Source organism: Scyliorhinus torazame, chromosome 18 (assembly GCF_047496885.1).
Source record: "Scyliorhinus torazame isolate Kashiwa2021f chromosome 18, sScyTor2.1, whole genome shotgun sequence".
Classification (NCBI taxonomy): domain Eukaryota; kingdom Metazoa; phylum Chordata; class Chondrichthyes; order Carcharhiniformes; family Scyliorhinidae; genus Scyliorhinus; species Scyliorhinus torazame.
In genome coordinates, this window is record NC_092724.1 from 101,317,510 (window position 1) to 101,339,736 (window position 22,227).

The 22,227-nt window shown below is 51.7% G+C and overlaps 1 protein-coding gene across 2 annotated transcripts in view; it reads left to right on the forward strand.

Annotated features, from left to right (window-relative positions):
* Positions 1-22,227, forward strand: part of pts (6-pyruvoyltetrahydropterin synthase) — a 46,541-nt gene that overhangs the window by 18,917 nt on the left and 5,397 nt on the right. The window contains exons 4-6 of one of the 2 annotated variants that reach the window (XM_072483083.1): positions 443-499; positions 759-829; positions 16,438-22,070. In XM_072483083.1, coding sequence (XP_072339184.1) covers positions 443-499; positions 759-829; positions 16,438-16,561 — 252 coding nt within the window. In that variant the 3' untranslated portion in view covers positions 16,562-22,070. Of the gene's footprint in view, positions 1-442; positions 500-758; positions 830-16,437; positions 22,071-22,227 lie in introns of those variants that run through there. The other variant, XM_072483084.1, reaches the window with a different exon arrangement.

Consider the following 22,227-nt stretch of genomic DNA (forward strand, 5'->3'; position numbering starts at 1 on the left):
GAACGAGAAACATTAAGTGCGTAAACAAAATTAATTTAATTCATAGTTTAGAATCACTTCGGTAATAAAGCTATGCTGAATCGTTTTGTAGATTTATTGCTATAATACCATTTAAATTAATCTCAGTGATTGAACCATTATAAATGGCAGACTAAAGGATAGTGATTTCTGGGTTACTGTGGCAGTCAAAAGGTTCAGTTCTAGAAAGAGTTTTTTCACTTTAATGTGAATAAATTAATTTAAATGCAATCTTCCCCTTTCAAAACTTCTTTGGAATGAGAATTAGCAATACAATGATAACTAATAGTGTAATGACAAAGACTATTCAGTGGAAGGGAACCATCATCGAATGAAAGTGATTCTGTCCAATTCTTCGTTGCTGAGTGGTGAATCTAACTTTTCTAACTTTAATCTCTGATCTACCAATTCATGTGTATTTCAGGTCAATCCACTCACTGGGATGGTGATCAACATCACAGAACTGAAGGAGCATATGCAGGTGATGATTAAATTGAAGAAACCTAGTTGCTAAAACAAGTGAATATTTCACTCCGCCAGAAAAGAAGTTAGGGAGAATTGTACCTGACACTCCCAGCCCGCCCGCCCTCTGCTTTGCCCCAAGGTTATTAAATGCCTCGAAGATAACTGTTGAGCATTTGATCCATAACTCTTTATAAAATTTAAGAGTGAACTATTCCTTTTATCTGTCAGTTTCATCGATATTGACTGCAGGTCCCTGCCTAATTTTTCTTTAACAGGAAGCCATCATAAAACCACTTGACCACAAGAATCTGGACAAAGATGTTCCGTACTTCACTAATGTTGTTAGGTGGGTATAACGCCTGTGTTTTGTGTAAAGAATCTGAAAGCGTTAACTTCATGTGCAAATATGAAAGTAGAGGGGTGTCGAGGAGCAATTATGGGGCCTGTTAATCGTCAGTGCCAGTGAATAGACCATGTTTCCAGTTCCCATACTCCCACGTCTGCATCAAAGGCTGCAGTTATATTCCAGTTTTACACTTTGAAACCGGTAACCATAAAGTGCAATTGGCAGATCCATGTTATTCTGAGGTCCATGACAAAGGACACTTGTACATACCTGCCTGGATTCAGACCCCTGATCCGTAGGTAGCTCATTTTTAATGTTAAGGGTGTGGAGGGCAATATGTGCATTAAAACCAGTTAGAAGTAAGTCTCTGATAAGTGCCCCAGTGTCCAGTGAGCACTTCCTACACCAGGCTGGGGTTATACCGCGGACTGTAAACTCGAACCTGTGTGAAGTAGTCCCATGCAATGTGCTCTCACGCTATTTCGTTTCGGTGTGCTTGGGGGTCAAATTGGGGAGTCCCTCCTGAGTTACATTGCCACTACATGTTGCTGTACATGTGAGGCTGTTCAAAATTCTTGCAAAAGTGACTGTAACCTATTCCCAGGACAGGTTGAGCACGAAATAGGTGCAAAGTCAAGGTCGCTTCGGCAGTTTCTGTTGACCTGAGTGACGTTGAAGTGCCTCTTTATGCTGACACAGATTTATCTTTTCATGTCGTTCAGAACACGAGGGGAATTGTCTCCTTTGAGTAGCAATTAAAGGTGCCCTTTACATTCATTTAAATAATCAAGTGACTCCCCAGTTTAAAATCTCACCTCAAAGCTGGCAACTTATAATAATAAACTTTATTAGTGACACAAGTAGGCTTACATTAACACCGCAATGAAGTAACTGTGAAAATCCCCTAGTTGCCACACTCCTGCACCTGTTCGGGTACACTGAGGGAGAATTCAGAATGTCCAAATCATCTAACAGCATATTGTTCGGGACTTGTTGGAGGAAACCGGAGCACCTGGAGGAAACCCACGCAAACACGGGGAGAATGTGCAGACTCTGCACAGACAGTAACCCACGTGGCAATCAACCCGGGTCCCTGGCACTGTGAAGTAACAGTGTTAACCACTGTGCTACCGTGCTGCCCTCTGGACTTCAACACACACAAACTTCAGGCTAGAGGTGAAAGCACTCCCACTAGGTCAAATAATTTGCCTGTTAGCACCGTCACGAGAGTGGCATCACGATTAGGACTGGAGTGGTTCCAATTGGCCCATCAGTTTTTTGGGTGGCTGAAGAATGAGAAAAAGTTGCAATTTTGCCAATGCCACCCATGTTCTGAGAACACGGAAAGATGAGGGGCGAAATTCTCCGTTATCGGCGGAAACTCCGCCGATCGGCGCAAAAAACGGCGCAAATCCCACTTGCGTCACGTCATAAAAATGGGCCGATAGTCTGCGGCCCGAAATGGGCTAGCAGCGACGTAACGGGATCCGCGCTTGCGCAGTGGTTCACGCCGTGCAGCGTCATATGCGCTGTACGGCGTGACGGCTCATAAGGCCGCGCAGCTCCCCCCCACCCGACCGGAACAGCCGACCGCAACACCCGACTTGATGGCTGGCCGTCGCTCAGCCCCGAGGTTCGAGTCACGCGATTTGGAGGCGCTCCTGGATGCGGTGGAGCAGAGGAGGGACGCCCTGTATCCCGGGCACGGCCGCAGAGTTGCCCCACGCCACAGCCGGCGTCTGTGGAGGGAGGTGGCAGAGGCCGTCACCGCTGTGGCCCTAACACCACGGACAGGCACCCAGTGCCACAAGAAGGTGAACGACCTCGTCAGAGCAGGCAGGGTGAGCGTCCCCCATATACCCCATATCCCCTCTCCCCCAAATCCCCCCCTCCCCCATATTCCCCCCTCCCCCATATCCCCCTCCCCCATATCCCCCCTCCCCCATAGCCCCCTCCCCCATATCCCCCCTCCCCCATATCCCCCCTCCCCCATATCCCCCCTCCCCCATATCCCCCCTCCCCCATATCCCCCCTCCCCCATATTCCCCCTCCCCCATATCCCCCATGTCCCCCCTCCCACATATCCCCCCTCCCCCATATCCCCCCTCCCCCATATCCCCCATATCCCCCCTCCCCCATATCCCCCCTCCCCCATATCCCCCATATTCCCCCCTCCCCCCTCCCCCATATCCCCCCTCCCCCATATTCCCCCATATCCCCCATATTCCCCCCTCCCCCATATCCCCCCTCCCCCATATTCCCCATATCCCCCCCTCCCCATATCCCCCCTCCCACATATCCCATATCCCCCATATCCCCCCTCCCCCATATCCCCCCCTCCCCCATATCCCCCCCTCCCCCATATCCCCCATATCCCCAAGTGAATCCAGCCCTAACCTTAACCTCTGCAATGCACGCGCAACCGATGGCGTGCATTCATATACCTGCCTAACACTGTTGCCTTTTACCCCTGCCACCACCCCCCCCCCCCAGGAGAAGCGCGCACACAACAATAGGGAGCATGTGAGGACTGGAGGAGGGCCCGCTGATGAGAGGCCACTGACCGTACACGAGGAAAGGGCCCTGGAACTGGCTGGCGGACCTGAGGACCGGGAGGTTGCTGATGCAGAGGTCGGGGCCCCACGAGCAAGTGAGCCACCAACAGCCCGTCCCCATATCCCCCCTCCCCTATATCCCCCTCTCCCGTATCACCTGATCACTGCCTGATGTCTAACCATGCATGCTTCATTGTGTATCGCAGGACCAAACGTCCAGGCACCCATCCCCGCAGATGCAGACCGCCCGCAGGATGCCCCTCGGAGACCACGGGAGACGGAGAGACCCGCACCCTCCAGCATGCGACGCCCGCAGGATGCCCCTCGGAGACCACGGGAGACGGAGAGACCCGCACCCTCCAGCATGCGACGCCCGCAAGATGCCCCTCGGAGACCACGGGAGACGGAGAGACCCGAACCCTCCAGCATGCGACGCCCGCAGGATGCCCCTCGGAGACCACGGGAGACGGAGAGACCCGCACCCTCCAGCATGCGACGCCCGCAGGATGCCCCTCGGAGACCACGGGAGACGGAGAGACCCGGACCCTCCAGCATGCGACGCCTGCAGGATGCCCCTCGGAGACCACGGGAGACGGAGAGACCTGGAGCAACAGGGAGACGACACCCCCGTCACGTGCGGGAGCGACCACCCAGCGATGAGGGGGGCAGCCACAGGCCCCCGTCACATCCGAGCCAGGACACCACTACCCAGGACACCACTATCCAGGACACCCCTACCCGGGACACCACTACCCGGGACACCCCTACCCGGGACACCCCTACCCGGGACACCACTACCCGGGACAGCACTACCCGGGACAGCACTACCCGGGACAGCACTACCCGGGACAGCACTACCCGGGACAGCACTACCCGGGACACCCCTACCCGGGAAGACGAAATACCGGACAGTGACTCAGAGTGGATGGGTGGAGACGAACCCCCACCCCAAAGTGCCATGGACTCAGAGTGGGACGAAGAGCACGACACAACGCCACTGCTGTCACCAACACCCTCCACCATCGCAGAAACACTCACCACGGTTGGGCACTTTAGTGATGAGGCGTCTGGTACACTCACTGGTGCGCACAACACAGCCGTCCCGGTACAGCAGGTGGAGGTAGGAGCAGCAGAGGGACCGGGCGGTCGGAGGGCAGCCCAGGCCAAGCGAACATCTGCCGCCCAGATGGATCCCGGGTTCCTGCAGTTACCACACCCACACATAGATCCGATGCAACCACCGACACGGAGACGAGCGAATAGGGTGACGGGTGGCTTGCAGCGGCTGCGGTCGCAGGTGGAGGAGTCCACCCGCGTCCAGGAGCTGGGAGTGGTCCCGGTCATGCGTGCCACCCAGGCTGACACCGCACGGGTGGCGTCCGCGGTGGAGGCAATGGGTGCGACGGTGTCAGACATGGGGAACGGTTTGCGAGGCCTGGGGCCTTCCGTGCAGGCGGCGTCTGTGGCCCAGGAAATGGCTGCCCTCTCACAGGAGGCCATGAGCCAGCGCCAGATGGCAGAGGCGCTCAACGCCATAGCCCAGTCTCAGCACGCCATAGCCCAGTCTCAGCAGGCCATGGCCCAGTCTCAGCAGGCCATGGCCCAGTCTCAGCAGGCCATAGCCCAGTCTCTGCAGGCCATGGCCCAGTCTCTGCAGGCCATGGCCCAGTCTCAGCAGGCCATCGCTGAGGGCATCGGCGCCAGTGGCCATGTGCGAGCTGGCGTCGCACTGTCGCAGACAGGGTTCGACAACCCCCTGGGCTCCATGGCTGCAAACCTGCAGACCCCTGCCGATACCAGCACGGGCCTCCAGGACTGGCAGCGCCAGATGTCGGGGGCGCGTCAGATGGCCAGTCCGTTCGCATCCCCCACCCATGTAGAGGCCTGGGGGCCATCGGGCACCCCGAGGGAGGAGGAGGTGGTGTGGTCCGTCCCGGCTCCCTCTGTAGGGGAGGTCCCGGTACACCGCGACACCTCGGACTCCCCCCCCTTCCGTCCCAGGTGCATCGGGTGGGCAACGGGCAGGACAGGCTGGCAGCTCGCCATCCCAGTCGCCCGGGCCGCAGCCAGGCCCATCTAGGCCAGGACGCCCCAGGAAACGGCCGCCAAAGGGATCCAGTGTCAGAGGGCAGGAATCACAGGAGTCCACCTCCAGTTCTGCTGTACCGTCTGGGGAACCACTTAGACGTAGTCAAAGGGCCCGTAAGGCCAAACAATTAGACACTGAGTAAGTTGGCACGGGTGCAGGGCACAGATGAGTTTTCGGGGCTAGGGCACGTGCATGAACTCCTTTGGTTATTAAAGTCAATGTTACACCTACCGAAGCTGCCTTTGTGCTCTGTCCAAAGTGTGCGGGGGTGTCATGTACGTTGAGCGCAAGTGTGTGTGTGAGGGGTGGTCTTACCTCAGCTCCAGGTGAGTCTGCCCCCTTCCCCCTGGGCCGCCATCAACATCCCCCGGGCAGAGGACGGGACCGTGCGCTGCAGTGTCACAGCCGCATGCAGGGATGGTCCGGGTGGATGGTGGTACTGTGGCCATGGGTCAGACATAGTCCAACGATGTAGAGCCAGGAGCTCATCGGAGGCGGGTTGTCATCATTCTCCATGGCCTGCGATAGACACGCGTCCACCCGCAACTGGGTGAGCCCGGCCCGTTGTGCCGCCGGTGGATCGGCAATTGGGAGTGGGGGGGTGGTGTGCATGCGGGTGGGGTGTGTGGGGTTGGGGAGGGGGGTGAGGGTGCTGGGGGGGTGGATGGGTGGGGGGTGTGGGTGGTCGGCTGTTGTCATGGTGTGCGGTCTGTGGCCATACTACCCGATTCCCACGCCCATCTAGTCAGTGAAGCGGGCGTCTATCAGTCTGTCCCGTGCCCGCTGGGCCAGCCGGTAACGGTGGACAGCCACCCGTCTGTGTCTACCCCGTCTGCCCTGACCATTGCCCCCATCCCCCTCATCTGGGGAGGACTGGGCCTCTTCCTGCTGCTCCTCCACTCCGCCCTCCTCTGCCTGCGGCACATCGCCCCTCTGCTGGGTTATGTTGTGCAGGACGCAGCACACCACAATGATGCGGCCGACCCTATCTGACCGATACTGGAGGGCGCCCCCAGAGAGGTCCAGGCACCTGAAACGCATCTTCAGCACGCCAAAGCACCTCTCGATCACTCCCCTTGTCGCTACATGGGCATCATTGTAGCGGTTCTCCGCCTCATTGCGTGGCCTCCGTATAGGCGTCATCAGCCACGATCGCAATGGGTAGCCCCTGTCGCCCAGCAACCAGCCCCTCAGCCGGGGATGGCGTCCCTCGTACATGCCGGGGATGGATGACCGCGACAACACGAATGAGTCGTGTACACTGCCTGGGTGACGGGCGCAGACGTGCAGGATCATCATGCGGTGGTCGCAGACCACCTGTACGTTCATCGAATAGGTCCCCTTCCTATTAGTGAACACGGCCCTGTTATCTGCAGGTGGCCGCACGGCGACGTGCATCCCATCGATCGCGCCCTGGACCATGGGGAACCCGGCAATGGCAGAGAAGCCCACGGCCCGGGCATCTTGGCTGGCCCGGTCCACGGGGAAGCGGATGTAGCGGTGCGCCATGGCATAAAGGGCATCTGACACTGCCCGGATGCACCGATGCACCGATGTCTGCGATATGCCGGACAGGTCCCCACTCGGTGCCTGGAATGACCCCGTTGCATAAAAGTTCAGGGCCACCGTAACCTTGACGGACACGGGGAGAGGGTGTCCCCCGCCAGTGCCACGCGGTGACAGGTGTGCCAGCAGGTGGCAGATGTGTGCCACGGTTTCCCGGCTCATCCGGAGTCTCCTCCTGCATTCCCGGTCCGTGAGGTCCTGGTATGACTGCCGGGGCCGGTACACACGGGGCGCCCTCGGGTGCCTCCGTTGCCGTGGGGCCGCGACGTCCTCCTCCCCCTCCTCGTCCTGTCGGTCAGGTGTCCCTCCAGCCTGGGCGGCTGCCGCCTGCCCCTCTGCGGCAGCCTGCGGCAGCCTGCGCCGCCTCTCTGGCACGCTCCTCCTCCTCCTCCTCCTCCTCCTCATCCAGGGCAACATAGACATGAGCGGCTGCCACCACGGCGGCCAACATCGCTGGATGGTCTGAAAACATGACGGCCTGGTGGGGGGGAGGGGAACGACGACATGTCATCATTGCCCATATCCCCTCCTCCCCCCAGCCAGGTGGCATGGACCGCATGGGTCCAACTGTTGGAGGCTGGCACCTGGCCAGGTGGACCAACTCAATTGCCCTCCCATCACCCACCCCGGCACGGACCCCCCCCCCCCCCCCAACCTCCACCCCGGCACGGACCCCCTCCCCAACACCCACCCCAGCACGGACCCCCCCCCGACCTCCACCCCGGCACGGACCCCCTCCCCAACCCCCAACCTCCACCCCAGCACGGACCCCCCCAACCTCCACCCCGGCACGGACCCCCTCCCCAACCCCCAACCTCCACCCCAGCACGGACCCCCCCCCCAACCTCCACCCCGGCACGGACCCCCTCCCCAACCCCCAACCTCCACCCCAGCACGGACCCCCCCCCAACCTCCACCCCAGCACGGACCCCCCCCCGACCTCCACCCCGGCACGGACCCCCCCCCCCCCAACCTCCACCCCGGCACGGACCCCCTCCCCAACACCCATCCCAGCACGGACCCCCCCCCAACCTCCACCCCGGCACGGATCCCCTCCCCAACCTCCACCCCGGCACGGACCCCCTCCCCAACCTCCACCCCAGCACGGACCCCCCCCAACCTCCACCCCGGCACGGACCCCCCCCCCCCCAACCTCCACCCCGGCACGGACCCCCTCCCAACCTCCACCCCGGCACGGACCCCCTCCCCAACCTCCACCCCAGCACGGACCCCCCCCAACCTCCAACCCGGCACGGACCCCCCCCCCCCAACCTCCACCCCGGCACGGACCCCCTCCCCAACCTCCACCCCGGCACGGACCCCCTCCCCAACCTCCACCCCAGCACGGACCCCCCCCAACCTCCACCCCGGCACGGACCCCCCCCCCCAACCTCCACCCCGGCACGGACCCCCTCCCCAACCTCCACCCCGGCACGGACCGCCTCCCCAACCCCCAACCTCCACCCCAGCACGGACCCCCCCCAACCTCCACCCCCGCACGGACCCCCCCCCCCCCAACCTCCACCCTGGCACGGACCCCCTCCCCAACCTCCACCCCGGCACGGACCCCCTCCCCAACCTCCACCCCAGCACGGACCCCCCCCAACCTCCACCCCGGCACGGACCCCCCCCCCAACCTCCACCCCGGCACGGACCCCCTCCCCAACCTCCACCCCGGCACGGACCCCCTCCCCAACCCCCAACCTCCACCCCGGCACGGACCCCCTCCCGGCACTCCCCCGGAGCCTAGCCTACTCTAACCACCCCCCCCCCCCGCCGCACACACACACAAGCCGAGACACACCTCTCCTCAGGCAATCAGTCTGCGGCCACGCCATTTCCTGCCCAGAGCCAACCCCCCAGGCCGTCACTCACCTCCTCGCTGGTCGGCGTGAGCCTGGAGCACCGGGTCACGCCGATGAAAAGGAGGTTTGATTCACGTCGACGTGAACGGTCATCACGTCGACGGGACTTCGGCCCATCCGGAAGGGAGAATATCGGCAGGCCGAAAATCGGCTGCCTTGCGCAGACCCGTGACATTCTCTGCGGCAGCGGCGCCATTAACGCCCCGCCGACTTTTCTCCCTTCGGAGACTTCGGCGGGGGCGGGGGCGGGATTCACGGCGGCCAACGGCCATTCTCCGACCCGGCGGGGGGTCGGAGAATGACGCCCGAGATGCTACAAGTCTGCGCAGGCAGAACTTTCTACAATTTTACTTATAAATTAAACAAAGTATCAGAATTAAACGTGTATTGTTTATTGCACACTGGTATTTTAAAATAAATCAAATCTACGGAACAACTTGATGGGTGTCATGTGCAAACTCTTACTGCTAGATAAATATTATGCGATATTTCTCCTGCTAACAGTTGTTATTTTAATGAGTAATTAGATGCATAATGCTTGGAAACTGAGCAAAATTTTGGATTCTATATTGGGGTGAACCTAACCAATCTGCTACTCTTAGACCCTCAGCTTCAAAAACGTAAAGTGTATAATGCAACTCACACACACCTGTCTTTGTGTATTAGTTTCCTAACTACTCACTATTGTTCACACTTTAGATTTAAAGTGATTGGAATATATAAGTAGGGACGTTTTACTGCAGCTGTACAAGACATTAGTAATACCACAGCTGGAATTCTCCAGCCATTCGCTGGTGGTGAGATTCTCTGGTCCCGCTGGCAGCGCACCCCTGCCCGTGGGTTTCCAGGCGGTGTGGGGTGACTTCAATAGTAATTCCCATTGACAGCATGGGAACAGAGAATCCTGCTGCCAGTGAACAGCGCGTCATCTCCCACTACCGGAAAATACTCAACTGGGAGGCCAGAGAATCCCACCCAACACCTGGAAAACTGTGTAGAGTTTTGGTCACCTTATTTGAAAAAAGATATAGTTGCTTTAGAAGCAGTACAGAGAAGGTTCAGTCAACTCATTCCTGGGTTAAAACTGATGAAGAGGAGTCTGGTGGTGCAATGGCTAACAAAGGGATACAGTAGCACAATGGTTAGCACTGCTGCCTTATAGTACCAGGGACCCGGATTCGAGTCTAGCCTCGGGTGACTGTCTGTGTGGAGTTTGCATGTTCTCCCTGTGTCTGCATGAGTTTCCTTCCGCAGTCCAAAGATATGCAGATTAGGTGGATTGGCTGTAAATCAATGCGCGGAGTTATGGGGAAAAGATGGGGGAGGGTGGGCCCAGATAGAGTGCTCTTTCAGAGGATCGGTGCAGACTCGATGGGCTGAATGTCGTCCTTCTGCACTGTAAATATTCCATGGATAATATCCCTGCCACTGAGCCAGAAGCTCTGGATTTGAGTCCTGCCACCAGGTGTGTACATAGTAGAGCCAAACGCCTCAGGTATCCTTCCAACATATGCCATTAGCAGCTGGGAGAAATTCCTGGCCAGCCATGCGATGGAAAGAATGTTGGAGGCTCCACCATCACTACCCATAGCACCTGACTGCAACATGCATGTAAACATGCACGTTGCTACAGCAACCCAGACTCCCAACTGATGGAGGGAAAGTCATGAGTGTGAGACGCCAAACCACATGTTTGTTGAAATACTAGTTCCGCCTTTACCAAGAAGATTTCTAGTTATACATTACAAAAAACAAAGAAATGTACAGCACAGGAACAGGCCCTTCGGCCCTCCAAGCCCGTGCCGGTCATGCTGCCCGACTAAACTACAATCTTCTACACTTCCTGGGTCCATATCCCTCTATTCCCATCCTACTCATGTATTTGTCAAGATGCCCCTTAAATGTCACTATCGTTCCTGCTTCCACCACCTCCTCCGGTAGCGAGTTCCAGGCACCCACTACCCTCTGTGTAAAAAAACTTGCCTCGTACATCTACTCTAAACCTTGCCCCTCTCACCTTAAACCTATGCCCCCTAGTAATTGACCCCTCTACCCTGGGGAAAAGCCTCTGACTATCCACTCTGTCGATGCCCCTCATAATTTTGTAGACCTCTATCAGGTCGCCCATCAACCTCCATCGTTCCAGTGAGAACAAACCGAGTTTATTCAACCACTCCTCATAGCTAATGCCCTCCATACCAGGCAACATTCTGGTAAATCTCTTCTGCACCCTCTCTAAAGCCTCCCCATCCTTCTGGTAGTGTGGAGACCAGAATTGAACACTATACTCCAAGTGTGGCCTAACTAAGGTTCTATACAGCTGCAACATGACTTGCCAATTCTTATACTCAATGCCCCGGCCAATGAAGGCAAGCATGCCGTATGCCTTCTTGACTACCTTCTCCACCTGTGTTGCCCCTTTCAGTGACCTGTGGACCTGTACTAGATCTCTCTGACTTTCAATACTCTTGAGGGTTCTACCATTCACTGTATATTCCCTACCTGCATTAGACCTTCCAAAATGCATGACCTCACATTTGTCCGGATTAAACTCCATCTGCCATCTCTCTGCCCAAGTCTCCAAACAATCTAAATCCTGCTGTATCCTCTGACAGTCCTCATCGCTATCCGCAATTCCACTAACCTTTGTGTCGTCTGCAAACTTACTAATCAGACCAGTTACATTTTCCTCCAAATCATTTATATATACTACAAACAGCAAAGGTCCCAGCACCGGCGGAACACCACTGGTCACAGCCCTCCAATTAGAAAAGCATCCTTCCATTGCTACTCCCCGTGCGTGCGTGGGTTTCCTCCGGGTGCTCCGGTTTCCTCCCACAGTCCAAAGATGTGCGGGTTAGGTGGATTGGCCATGATAAATTGCCCGTAGTGTCCAAAATTGCCCTTAGTGTTGGGTGGGGTTACTGGGTTGTGGGGATGGGGTGGCGGTGTTGACCTTGGGTAGGGGGCTCTTTCCAAGAGCCGGTGCAGACTGGATGGGCTGAATGGCCTCCTTCTGCACTGTAAATTCTATGAATTCTATGATACTCTCTGCCTTCTATGACCTAGCCAGTTCTATATCCACCTTGCCAGCTCACCCCTGATCCCGTGTGACTTCACCTTTTGTACTAGTCTACCATGAGGGACCTTGTCAAAGGCCTTACTGAAATCCATATAGACAACATCCACTGCCCTACCTGCATCAATCATCTTTGTGACCTCCTCGAAAAACTCTTATCAAGTTAGTGAGACATGACCTCCCCTTCACAAAACCATGCTGCCTCTCATTAATACGTCCATTTGCTTCCAAATGGGAGTAGATCCTGTCTCGAAGAATTCTCTCCAGTAATTTCCCTACCACTGAAGTAAGGCTCACCTGCCTGTAGTTGCCTGGATTATCCTTGCTACCCTTCTTAAACAGAGGAACAACATTGACTATTCTCCAGTCCTCCGGGACATCACCTGAAGACAGTGAGGATCCAAAGATTTCTGTCAAGGCCTCAGCAATTTCCTCTCCAGCCTCCTTCAGTATTCTGGGGTAGATCCCATCAGGCCCTGGGGTCTTATCTACCTTCATATTTTTTAAGACGCCCAACACCTCGTCTTTTTGGATCTCAATGTGACCCAGGCTATCTACACACCCTTCTCCAGACTCAACATCTACCAATTCCTTCTCTTTGGTGAATACTGATGCAAAGTATTCATGTAGTACCTCGCCCATTTCCTCTGGCTCTACACATAGATTCCCTTCCCTATCCTTCAGTGGGCCAACCCTTTCCCTGGCTACCCTCTTGCTTTTTATGTACGTGTAAAAAGCCTTGGGATTTTCTTTAACCCTATTTGCCAATGACTTTTCGTGACCCCTTCTAGCCCTCCTGACTCCTTGCTTAAGTTCCTTCCTACTTTCCTTGTATTCCACACAGGCTTCGTCTGTTCCCAGCCTTTTAGCCCTGACAAATGCCTCCTTTTTCTTTTTGACGAAGCCTACAATATCTCTCGTTATCCAAGGTTCCCGAAAATTGCTGTATTTATCCTTCTTCCTCACAGGAACATGCCGGTCCTGAATTCCTTTCAACTGGCACTTGAAAGCCTCCCACATATCAGATGTTGATTTGCCCTCAAACATCCGCCCCCAATCTAGGTTCTTCAGTTCCCGCCTAATATTGTTATAATTAGCCTTCCCCCAATTTAGCACATTCACCCTAGGACCACTCTTATCCTTGTCCACCAGCACTTTAAAACTTATTGAATTGTGGTCACTGTTCCCGAAATGCTCCCCTACTGAAACTTCTACCACCTGGCCGGGCTCATTCCCCAATACCAGGTCCAGTACAGCCCCTTCCCTAGTTGGACTGTCTACATATTGTTTTAAGAAGCCCTCCTGGATGCTCCTTACAAACTCTACCCCGTCTAAGCCCCTGGCACTAAGTGAGTCCCAGTCAATATTGGGGAAGTTGAAGTCTCCCATCACCACAACCCTGTTGTTTTTACTCTTTTCCAAAAGCTGTCTACCTATCAGCTCCTCTATCTCCTGCTGGCTGTTGGGAGGCCTGTAGTAAACCACCAACATTGTGACTGCACCCTTCTTATTCCTGATCTCTACCCATATAGCCTCACTGCCCTCTGAGGTGTCCTCCCGTAGTACAGCTGTGATATCCTCCCTAACCAGTAGCGCAACTCCGCCACCCCTTTTACATCCCCCTCTATCCCACCTAAAACATCTAAATCCTGGAACGTTTAGCTGCCAATCCTGCCCTTCCCTCAACCAGGTCTCTGTAATGGCAACAACATCATAGTTCCAAGTACTAATCCAAGCTCTAAGTTCATCTGCCTTACCCGTAATACTTCTTGCATTAAAAATATGCACTTCAAGCCACCAGACCCGCTGTGTTCAGCAACTTCTCCCTGTCTGCTCTGCCTCAGAACCACACTGTCCCTATTCCCTAGTTCTCCCTCAATGCTCTCACCTTCTGACCTATTGCTCCCGTGCTCACCCCCCTGCCATACTAGTTTAAACCCTCCCGTGTGATACTAGCAAACCTCACGGCCAGGATATTTATGCCTCTCCAGTTTAGATGCAACCCGTCCTTATATAGGTCACACCTGCCCCGGAAGAGCTCCCAGTGGTCCAGATAACGGAAACCCTCGCTCCTACACCAGCTGTTTAGCCACGTGTTTAGCTGCTCTATCTTCCTATTTCTAGCCTCACTAGCACGTGGCACAGGGAGTAATCCCGAGATCACAACCCTAGAGGTCCTGTCTTTTAACTTTCTGCCTAGCTCCCTGAACTCCTGCTGCAGGACCTCATGCCCCTTCCTGCCTATGTCGTTAGTACCAATATGTACAACGACCTCTGCCTGTTTGCCCTCCCCCTTCAGGATGCCCTCTACCCGTTCGGAGACATCCTGGACCCTGGCACCAGGGAGGCAACATACCATCCTGGAGTCTCTTTCACACCCACAGAAGCACCTATCTGTACCCCTGACTATAGAGTCCCCTCTTACTATTGCTCTTCTGCGCTTTGACCCTCCCTTCTGAACATCAGAGCCAGCCGTGGTGCCACTGCTCTGGCTGCTGCTGTTTTCCCCGGATAGGCTATCCCCCCCGACAATATCCAAAGGGGTATACCTGGTCGAGAGGGGGACAACCACAGGGGATTCCTGCACTGACTGCCTGCCCTTTCTGTTGGTCACCCATTTCTCTGCCTGCACCTTGGGTGTGACCACATTTATATAACTGCTATCTATGACGCTTTCCGCTACCTGCGTGCTCCTAAGTGCATCTAATTGCTGCTCCAACCGAACCATGCGGTCTGTGAGGAGCTCCAGTTGAGTGCACTTTCTGCAGTTGAAGCCACCCGGGACGCTGGAATCCTCCCGGAACTGCCACATCTGACAGTCAGAGCACTGCACCCCTCTAACTGACATTGCGTCAATTAATTAGTAAATTAGAGTTAAAAATTTTTTTTTATGTTTTAAAGTTACTGTTAATTATCTGTTTCCTAGCAGTAGATTTCTACTATAAATGTGAAAGCTAAATATAGTACTCTCTGACCTCTTGCTTAGATACCCCTCTAAATTATAATTAAGTAATTATGTTTAATTCATTTACCAATGCTTAATTTTTTAAATTTAGTGTAGATTCCAAACCAGCCACTCAGGTCACAGCTTTTCTGTGATGTCACTTCAGTTCCCCCCCCCCCCCCCCCACACACACACAATTTGAAAAGGTAAAAATGAGTAAAAATCACTTACTTACCTTCTGAGGGTCTCAGATGTTCTCAGGTTCTCTCCCTGCTGATTAAAAGTTACAGGCCAGAAGAAAGAGAGAGAACAAAAGAGTTGGGAAAAAGTACCTTCTCCCACTCTGCACTAAATTACCTCACTGCACCAAATTACCAAGTTTCAAATTCTCACTCAGGCTGTGTCTCACTCACTCAGGCTGTGTCTCTTGACCAGCGCAACGCTTACTGAGTGCGCTTTCTGTCTGTCTTTTATACAGACTTTAGGATGACTCACACTAAAACGTCAAAGAGAAGAATACAATGTGTACCTTTGTGCCCTTAAACAGGCCTCAGGTGACTGCCAGATAACTGCCTCTCAGCAATTAGGGTGGGGGCAGCTTCAGCCAATCCGACACTAATCTACACTGCACTTTTAACTGAAAAACAACAGAATTAGATTTATCACTTACCTTTCCTGGTTACCTCACTGCACCAAAAAACCAAGTTTCAAATTCTCAATCTGTCTGTGTCTCACTCACTCAGGTTGTGTCTCTTTGACCTGCACAACGCTTGGTTGCATTTGTTAGTTTTAAGGTTGAAATCAAGACCTACTTTGCCACAAAGTGTTTGAAGTCTATTTTGCCAGAAGAGGCAGGAGGACGGAAGGTCTTGGGTATCAAACATTTCTCCCAATAGAAGGAACATTCATAACACGGTCCAATGGGTTGATAATTAGCCTTGTGAATCATTCCACCACTTCCCCACTATTCCCCAAAGGGGAAAACAGTGTGTGTGGGAAGATGCGCTAAAATAAAACTTGGCTCCACATTCCGTGGTGGAAACTCGGCTTTCAGTCTTCCCAATGTTTTACTTTCTCCTGCACCTGAGTTATGAGGAGAACTGAGCCATGGCCAACACATAAAACTCTGTGTTGTTTTGAACAATATCCTAATTTTTCTTTCTGTCACAGAATTGTTACGGCGCAGAAGGAGGCCATTTGGTCCATCATGTCAATCTTCTTTCTTGGGCAAATGTGTTTTCATGTTGTATTCAAAACTGCATTAATGTTCATTTTGACTGCTGCACGATGCAATGATAAGGTGCTTTTACACAACAAGCTGAGTATGTGCAGGAGGGTCTGGCTTGCCATCAACCCTGAATGGATGCAACCCAGCTATTTAGGCCCACTATGAACCCATGATGCACAAATACTACTGCAGTGGTGTAAATACACCCTTGAAAAGAAACCATTCAGCAAAATGAATTGGTGAGCAATTAATAGAATTGATTCTTTTATCTTTTTTTCTTAGTACTTCTGAAAATGTAGCAATCTTCATCTGGGACAACCTTCAGAAAAATCTCTCACCAAATCTACTGTATGAAGTAAAGGTGTATGAAACGGATAAGAACATTGTTGTTTATCGTGGAGAATAGAACTCTTTGGGTTCTTGCAGTGTCGTGGTCTTCACACACTGACATCATGTTGACTCACAATTTAATTGACCTCAGTGAAGTCCAATGTAGCCTAGGTGAAATGTCATTGCTGTATTGTGTTAAATTCTGTTGATCTGCCAAACAAGTTCCCACTGCATTCACAGATGACAAAGGCCCTTCAGCCCATTATAGTCCAAAAGTACTTCATTTTGACATCCAAAAGTTGCTTCGCGGATTCCACTAATCTTCCAAGAAGTTCATTCTACGTGATCACTTGATGTGTAAAGGAACATTTTTGTGATATCGATCCCAAGTTCACAGGGTGGAACAGTGCTACGTCACAGTGCCAGGGACCTGGCAATTCTGGCCTTTGGGTGACTGTGTAGTTTGCACATTCTCCCCGTGTCTGTGTGGATTTCCTCCGGGTGCTCCAGTTTCCTCCCACAGTCCGAAGATGTGCAGGTTAGGTGGATTGGCCATGTTAAATTACCCCTTAGTATCCAAAAGGTTAGGCTGTTATGGGGATAGGGTGCAGGCGCAGGCGTGTGTCTAAGTGGGATACTCTTTCGGAGAGTTGGTGCTGACTTGATGGGCCGAATGGACTCCTTCTGCACTGGAGTGATTCTATGATTTGAATTCATGTCTCCTTGTCCTAGTTTTGTAATTTAACTTAAAGCAACAATACCATGGGTGGCCATTGTCTAATCCAGGGGCCAATATCTTTGCTTCCATCATACAAAGGGACAATTTTGTTATTGTGGCACTCTGAAATCTTGGTATTGCTAAAACGAAAGGATGAGAAATGCTTGAAAATTGAATTTCGTGATCCCTGAAACCAATGTTTTGAATTTTGTTGCAAATGAGGTTCACGTGCCAGAACTAAAAACGGGACACAATTTGGACAAAGAAATCTGTAAATATTGAAATTAGTTTCGCACTAATACCCCAAAACCACTGGTACAAATGTCATGACTCCTGCGCTTTGCAAAAACTACAATTTCATTTTGGGTGGCATTCCTTTAATTCCAAAGTGAAACTGAGAAGTATTCTGAAAGGAGTGTAATTGGGCTTCCCAGCAAATATTTTAGTTCCAGGGTGGCATGGTGGCACAGCGGTTAGCACTGCTGTCTCTCGGCACTGAGGACCCATGTTCGATCCCAGCCCCGGATCACTGTCCGTGTGCAGTTTGCACATTCTCCCCATGTCTGCGTGGGTCTCACCCCCACAACCCAAAGATGTGCAGCATAGGTGGATTGACCACGCTAAATTGCCCCTTAATTGGAAAAAAAAATACATTTTAGTTCCAGGAAATGCCCATGTGAGCTCAGGAAATGAAAACAAGAGAAGCATAGGGTAAACAGAAAACTAATTGGAGATCAAATGATAGCTGCCATCAGAACCTGCAGTTCACAACTCAAAAAAAGAGATATGTGTGTAAAACAGAACCTGCAGTTGAGGGGCCCAGAGGAGACACTTTTAGGGTCTGGCCTGTATAATACAGTTTAAACAACAGAAAGTTAAAGACAGGCTGATCGGGGAATGGCAAGTAGACAAGACAATTAGTCCCGCATGGTATGTTGCCTGCCCGGTGTTAGGGTGCAGGACATCTCTGACCGGCTTGAAAGAATACTGGAGAGGGAGGGGTAGGATCCAGTTGTTGTGGTCCATGTCGGTACCAACAACATAGGCAAGTCTAGGAAAGAGGACCTGTTTAGCGATTATAAAGAGCTAGGATTCAAATTAAAAAACAGGTCCTCAAGGGTCATAATCTCTGGATTACTGCCCGAGCCACGTGCAAATTGGCATAGGGAGGCAAGAATAAAGGAAGTTAACACGTGGCTGAAAGAGTGGTGTGGGAAAGAGGGGTTCCTTTTCATGGGACACTGGCATCAGTTTTGGGACAGGGGGGACCTATACCATTGGGATGGTCTCCACCTGAACCGAGCTGGGACCAGTGTTCTGGCGAAAAGAGTAAATAGGGTGGTCAATAGGACTTTAAACTAGAGATTGGGGGGAAGGGAAAGTCAGGGAACCAAGAGGTGAAGTAATCAGTGGGAAGCGTAGCTGCTTAGGAATACAAAAAAGCAGAAAAAGTCATAACTCAGGAGAGGTTACGATAGTCCCCATCTCACAAAGTATGACACAGTGTATGGAAAGGCTCAGTAAACCAAGGTCCACCACACTAAGAAGACAAAAAGGGACGGTCAATTGAGAATTAAAGGTGCAATATTTAAATGCGCGCAGTGTACGGAACAAGGTAGATGAGCTTGTGGCCCAGATTGTGACTGGCAGGTATGATGTGGTAGGCATCACAGAGACATGGTTGCAGGGGGTTCAGGACTGGCATTTAAACATCCAGGGATTCACAACCTATCGAAAAGACAGAGAGGTGGGCAGAGGGAGCGGGGTTGCCTTGTTAATTAGGAATGAAATTAAATCAATCGCACTAAACGACATAGGGTCAGATGATGTGGAGTCTGTGTGGGTAGAGTTGAGGAACCACAAAGGCAAAAAAAACCATAATGGGAGTTATGTACAGGCCTCCTAACAGTGGTCAGGACCAGGGGCACAAAATGCACCACGAAATAGAAAGTGCATGTCAGAAAGGTAAGGTCACAGTGATCATGGGGGACTTCAATATGCAGGTGGACTGGGTAAATAATGTGGTAAATAGTGGACCCAAGGAAAGGGAATTCATTGAATGTTTACAGGAGGGCTTTTTGGAACAGCTTGTGATGGAGCCCACGAGGGAACAGGCCATTCTGGACTTAGTATTATGTAATGAGCCAGACTTGATTAAAGATCTTAAAGTAAGGGAACACTTAGGAGGCAGTGATCATAATATGGTCGAATTCAATCTGCAATATGAAAGAAAGAAGGTAGAATCAGATGTAAAGGTGTTACAGTTAAATAAAGGTAACTACAGGGGCATGAGGGAGGAACTGACAAAAATCGATTGGGAACAGCGCCTAGTGGGAAAGACAGTAGAACAGCAATGGCAGGAGTTTCTGGGAGTAATTGAGGACACAGTACAGAGGTTCATCCCAAAGAAAAGAAAGGTTATCAGAGGGGAGATTAGGCAGCCATGGCTGACAAAGGAAGTTCGGGAATGCATCAAAGCAAAAGAGAAAGCCTATAATGTGGCAAAGAGTAGTGGGAAGTCAGAAGATTGGGAAGGCTACAAAAACAAACAGAGGATAACAAAGAGAGAAATAAGGAAAGAGAGGATCAAATAACATTAGGAATGATAGTAAAAGTTTCTTTAAATCCATTAAAAACAAACGGGAGGCAAAAGTAGACATTGGGCCGCTCCAAAATGACGCTGGTAATCTAGTGATGGGAGACAAGGAAATAGCTGAGGAACTAAATAAGTACTTTGCGTCAGTCTTCACAGTAGAAGACATGAGTAATATCCCAACAATTCAGGAGAGTCAGGGGGCAGAGTTGAATATGGTAGCCATCACAAAGGAGAAAGTGCTAGAGAAACTAAGAGGTCTAAAAATTGATAATCTCCGGGCCCAGATGGGCTACATCCTAGAGTTCTAAAGGAGATAGCTGAAGAAATAGTGGAGGCGTTAGTTATGATCTTTCAAAAGTCACTGGAGTCAGGGAAAGTCCCAGAGGAATGGAAAATCGCTGTTGTAACCCCCCTGTTCAAGAATGGAACAAGAAAAAAGATGGAAAATTATAGGCCAATTAGCCTAACCTCGGTTGTTGGCAAGATTCTAGAATCCATCGTTAAGGATGAGATTTCTAAATTCTTGGAAGTGCAGGGTCGGATGAGGACAAGTCAGCATGGATTTAGTAAGGGGAGGTCGTGCCTGACAAACCTGTTAGAGTTCTTTGAAGAGATAACAAATAGGTTAGACCAAGGAGAGCCAATGGATGTTATCTATCTTGACTTCCAAAAGGCCTTTGATAAGGTGCCTCACGGGAGACTGCTGAGTAAAATAAGGGCCCATGGTATTCGAGGCAAGTTACTAACATGGATTGACGATTGGCTGTCAGGCAGAAGGCAGAGAGTTGGGATAAAAGGTTCTTTTTCGGAATGGCAACCGGTGACGAGTGGTGTCCCGCAGGGTTCAGTGTTGGGGCCACAGCTGTTCTCTTTATATATTAACGATCTAGGTGACGGGACTGGAGGCATTCTGGCTAAGTTTGCCGATGGTACAAAGGTAGGTGGAGGGGCAGTTAGTATTGAGGAGGTGGGGAGGCTGCAGAAAGCTTTAGACAGTTTAGGAGAGTGGTCCAAGAAATGGCTGATGAAATTCAACGTGGGCAAGTGTGAGGTCTTGCACTTTGGAAAAAAGAATAGAGGCATGGACTATTTTCTAAACGGTGACAAAATTCATAATGCTGAAGTGCAAAGGGAGTCCTGGTCCAGGATTCTCTAAAGGTAAACTTGCAGGTAGAGTCCGTAATTAAGAAAGCAAATGCAATGTTGTCATTTATCTCAAGAGGCTTGGAATATAAAAGCAGGGATGTACTTCTGAAGCTTTATAAAGCATTAGTTAGGCCCCATTTAGAATACTGTGAGCAATTTTGGGCCCCACACCTCAGGAAGGACATACTGGCACTGGAGCGGGTCCAGCGGAGATTCACACGGATGATCCCAGGAATGGTAGGCCTAACATACGATGAACGTCTGAGGATCCTGGGATTATATGCATTGGAGTTTAGGAGGTTGAGGGGAGATCTAATAGAAACTTACAAGATAATGAATGGCATAGATAGGGTGGATGGAGGGAAGTTGTTTCCATTAACAGGGGAGACTAGGACCCGGGCGCACAGCCTTAGAATAAAAGGGAGTCACTTTAGAACAGAGATGAGGAGAAATTTCTTCAGCCAGAGAGTGGTGGGTCTGTGGAATTCATTGCCACAGAGGGCGGGGGAGGCCGGGACGTTGAGTGTCTTTAAGACAGAAGTTGATAAATTCTTGATTTCTCGAGGAATTAAGGGCTATGGAGAGAGAGCGGGTAAATGGAGTTGAAATCAGCCATGATTGAATGGTGGAGTGGACGCGATGGGCCGAATGGCCTTACTTCCGCTCCTATGTCTTATGGTCTTAAGACCACTGTGGCTGTTCCAGGTTTGCCACAGCCAACCAAATCGTTTAAAAGAATCAGAGAAGGGAGTATTTGGGGATTCTTTGCCATCAAGATTGTTGTGAGGCTAGCTGGGGAAGTTCTGCAGAGGTGTGCTGTTTGTATCAGGGAACTTTGGGTGAACGCAACTCAAAGCCAAACCTTCTGAGTGTGATGAGAGAGATCCCTACGTACCAGAGGCCAAGTTGGAAAGACTGTGAGATTGCAAATGGTGCTGCTCCTTTGCGGGAAGTAATGCGTGTGCTTGTAACTACGTGAGGCATAGTTTGGTTGTATCAGCTATTAAGATTATTATGATTAAAAAAATTAAAATGAAATCATTCGCGCATTGATTAATTTGAATCACTTTGATTTTAATTGACTTGTTACTGTAAGAGTTTTAAAAAGTAAAATCTTACCCATCAGTTTTCTTTCCGTTTCTTTCTTTGAAAAAGTTAGCGGTCTCTATAGCGATTGTAACACAAAGAGCTGAATTCTCCGGTCCCCTGGCCGCCTGTTTCCCGACGGCACGCCGTTCGCTGGCAGTGAGATTCTCTACCCCTGCCATTTGTCAATGGGATT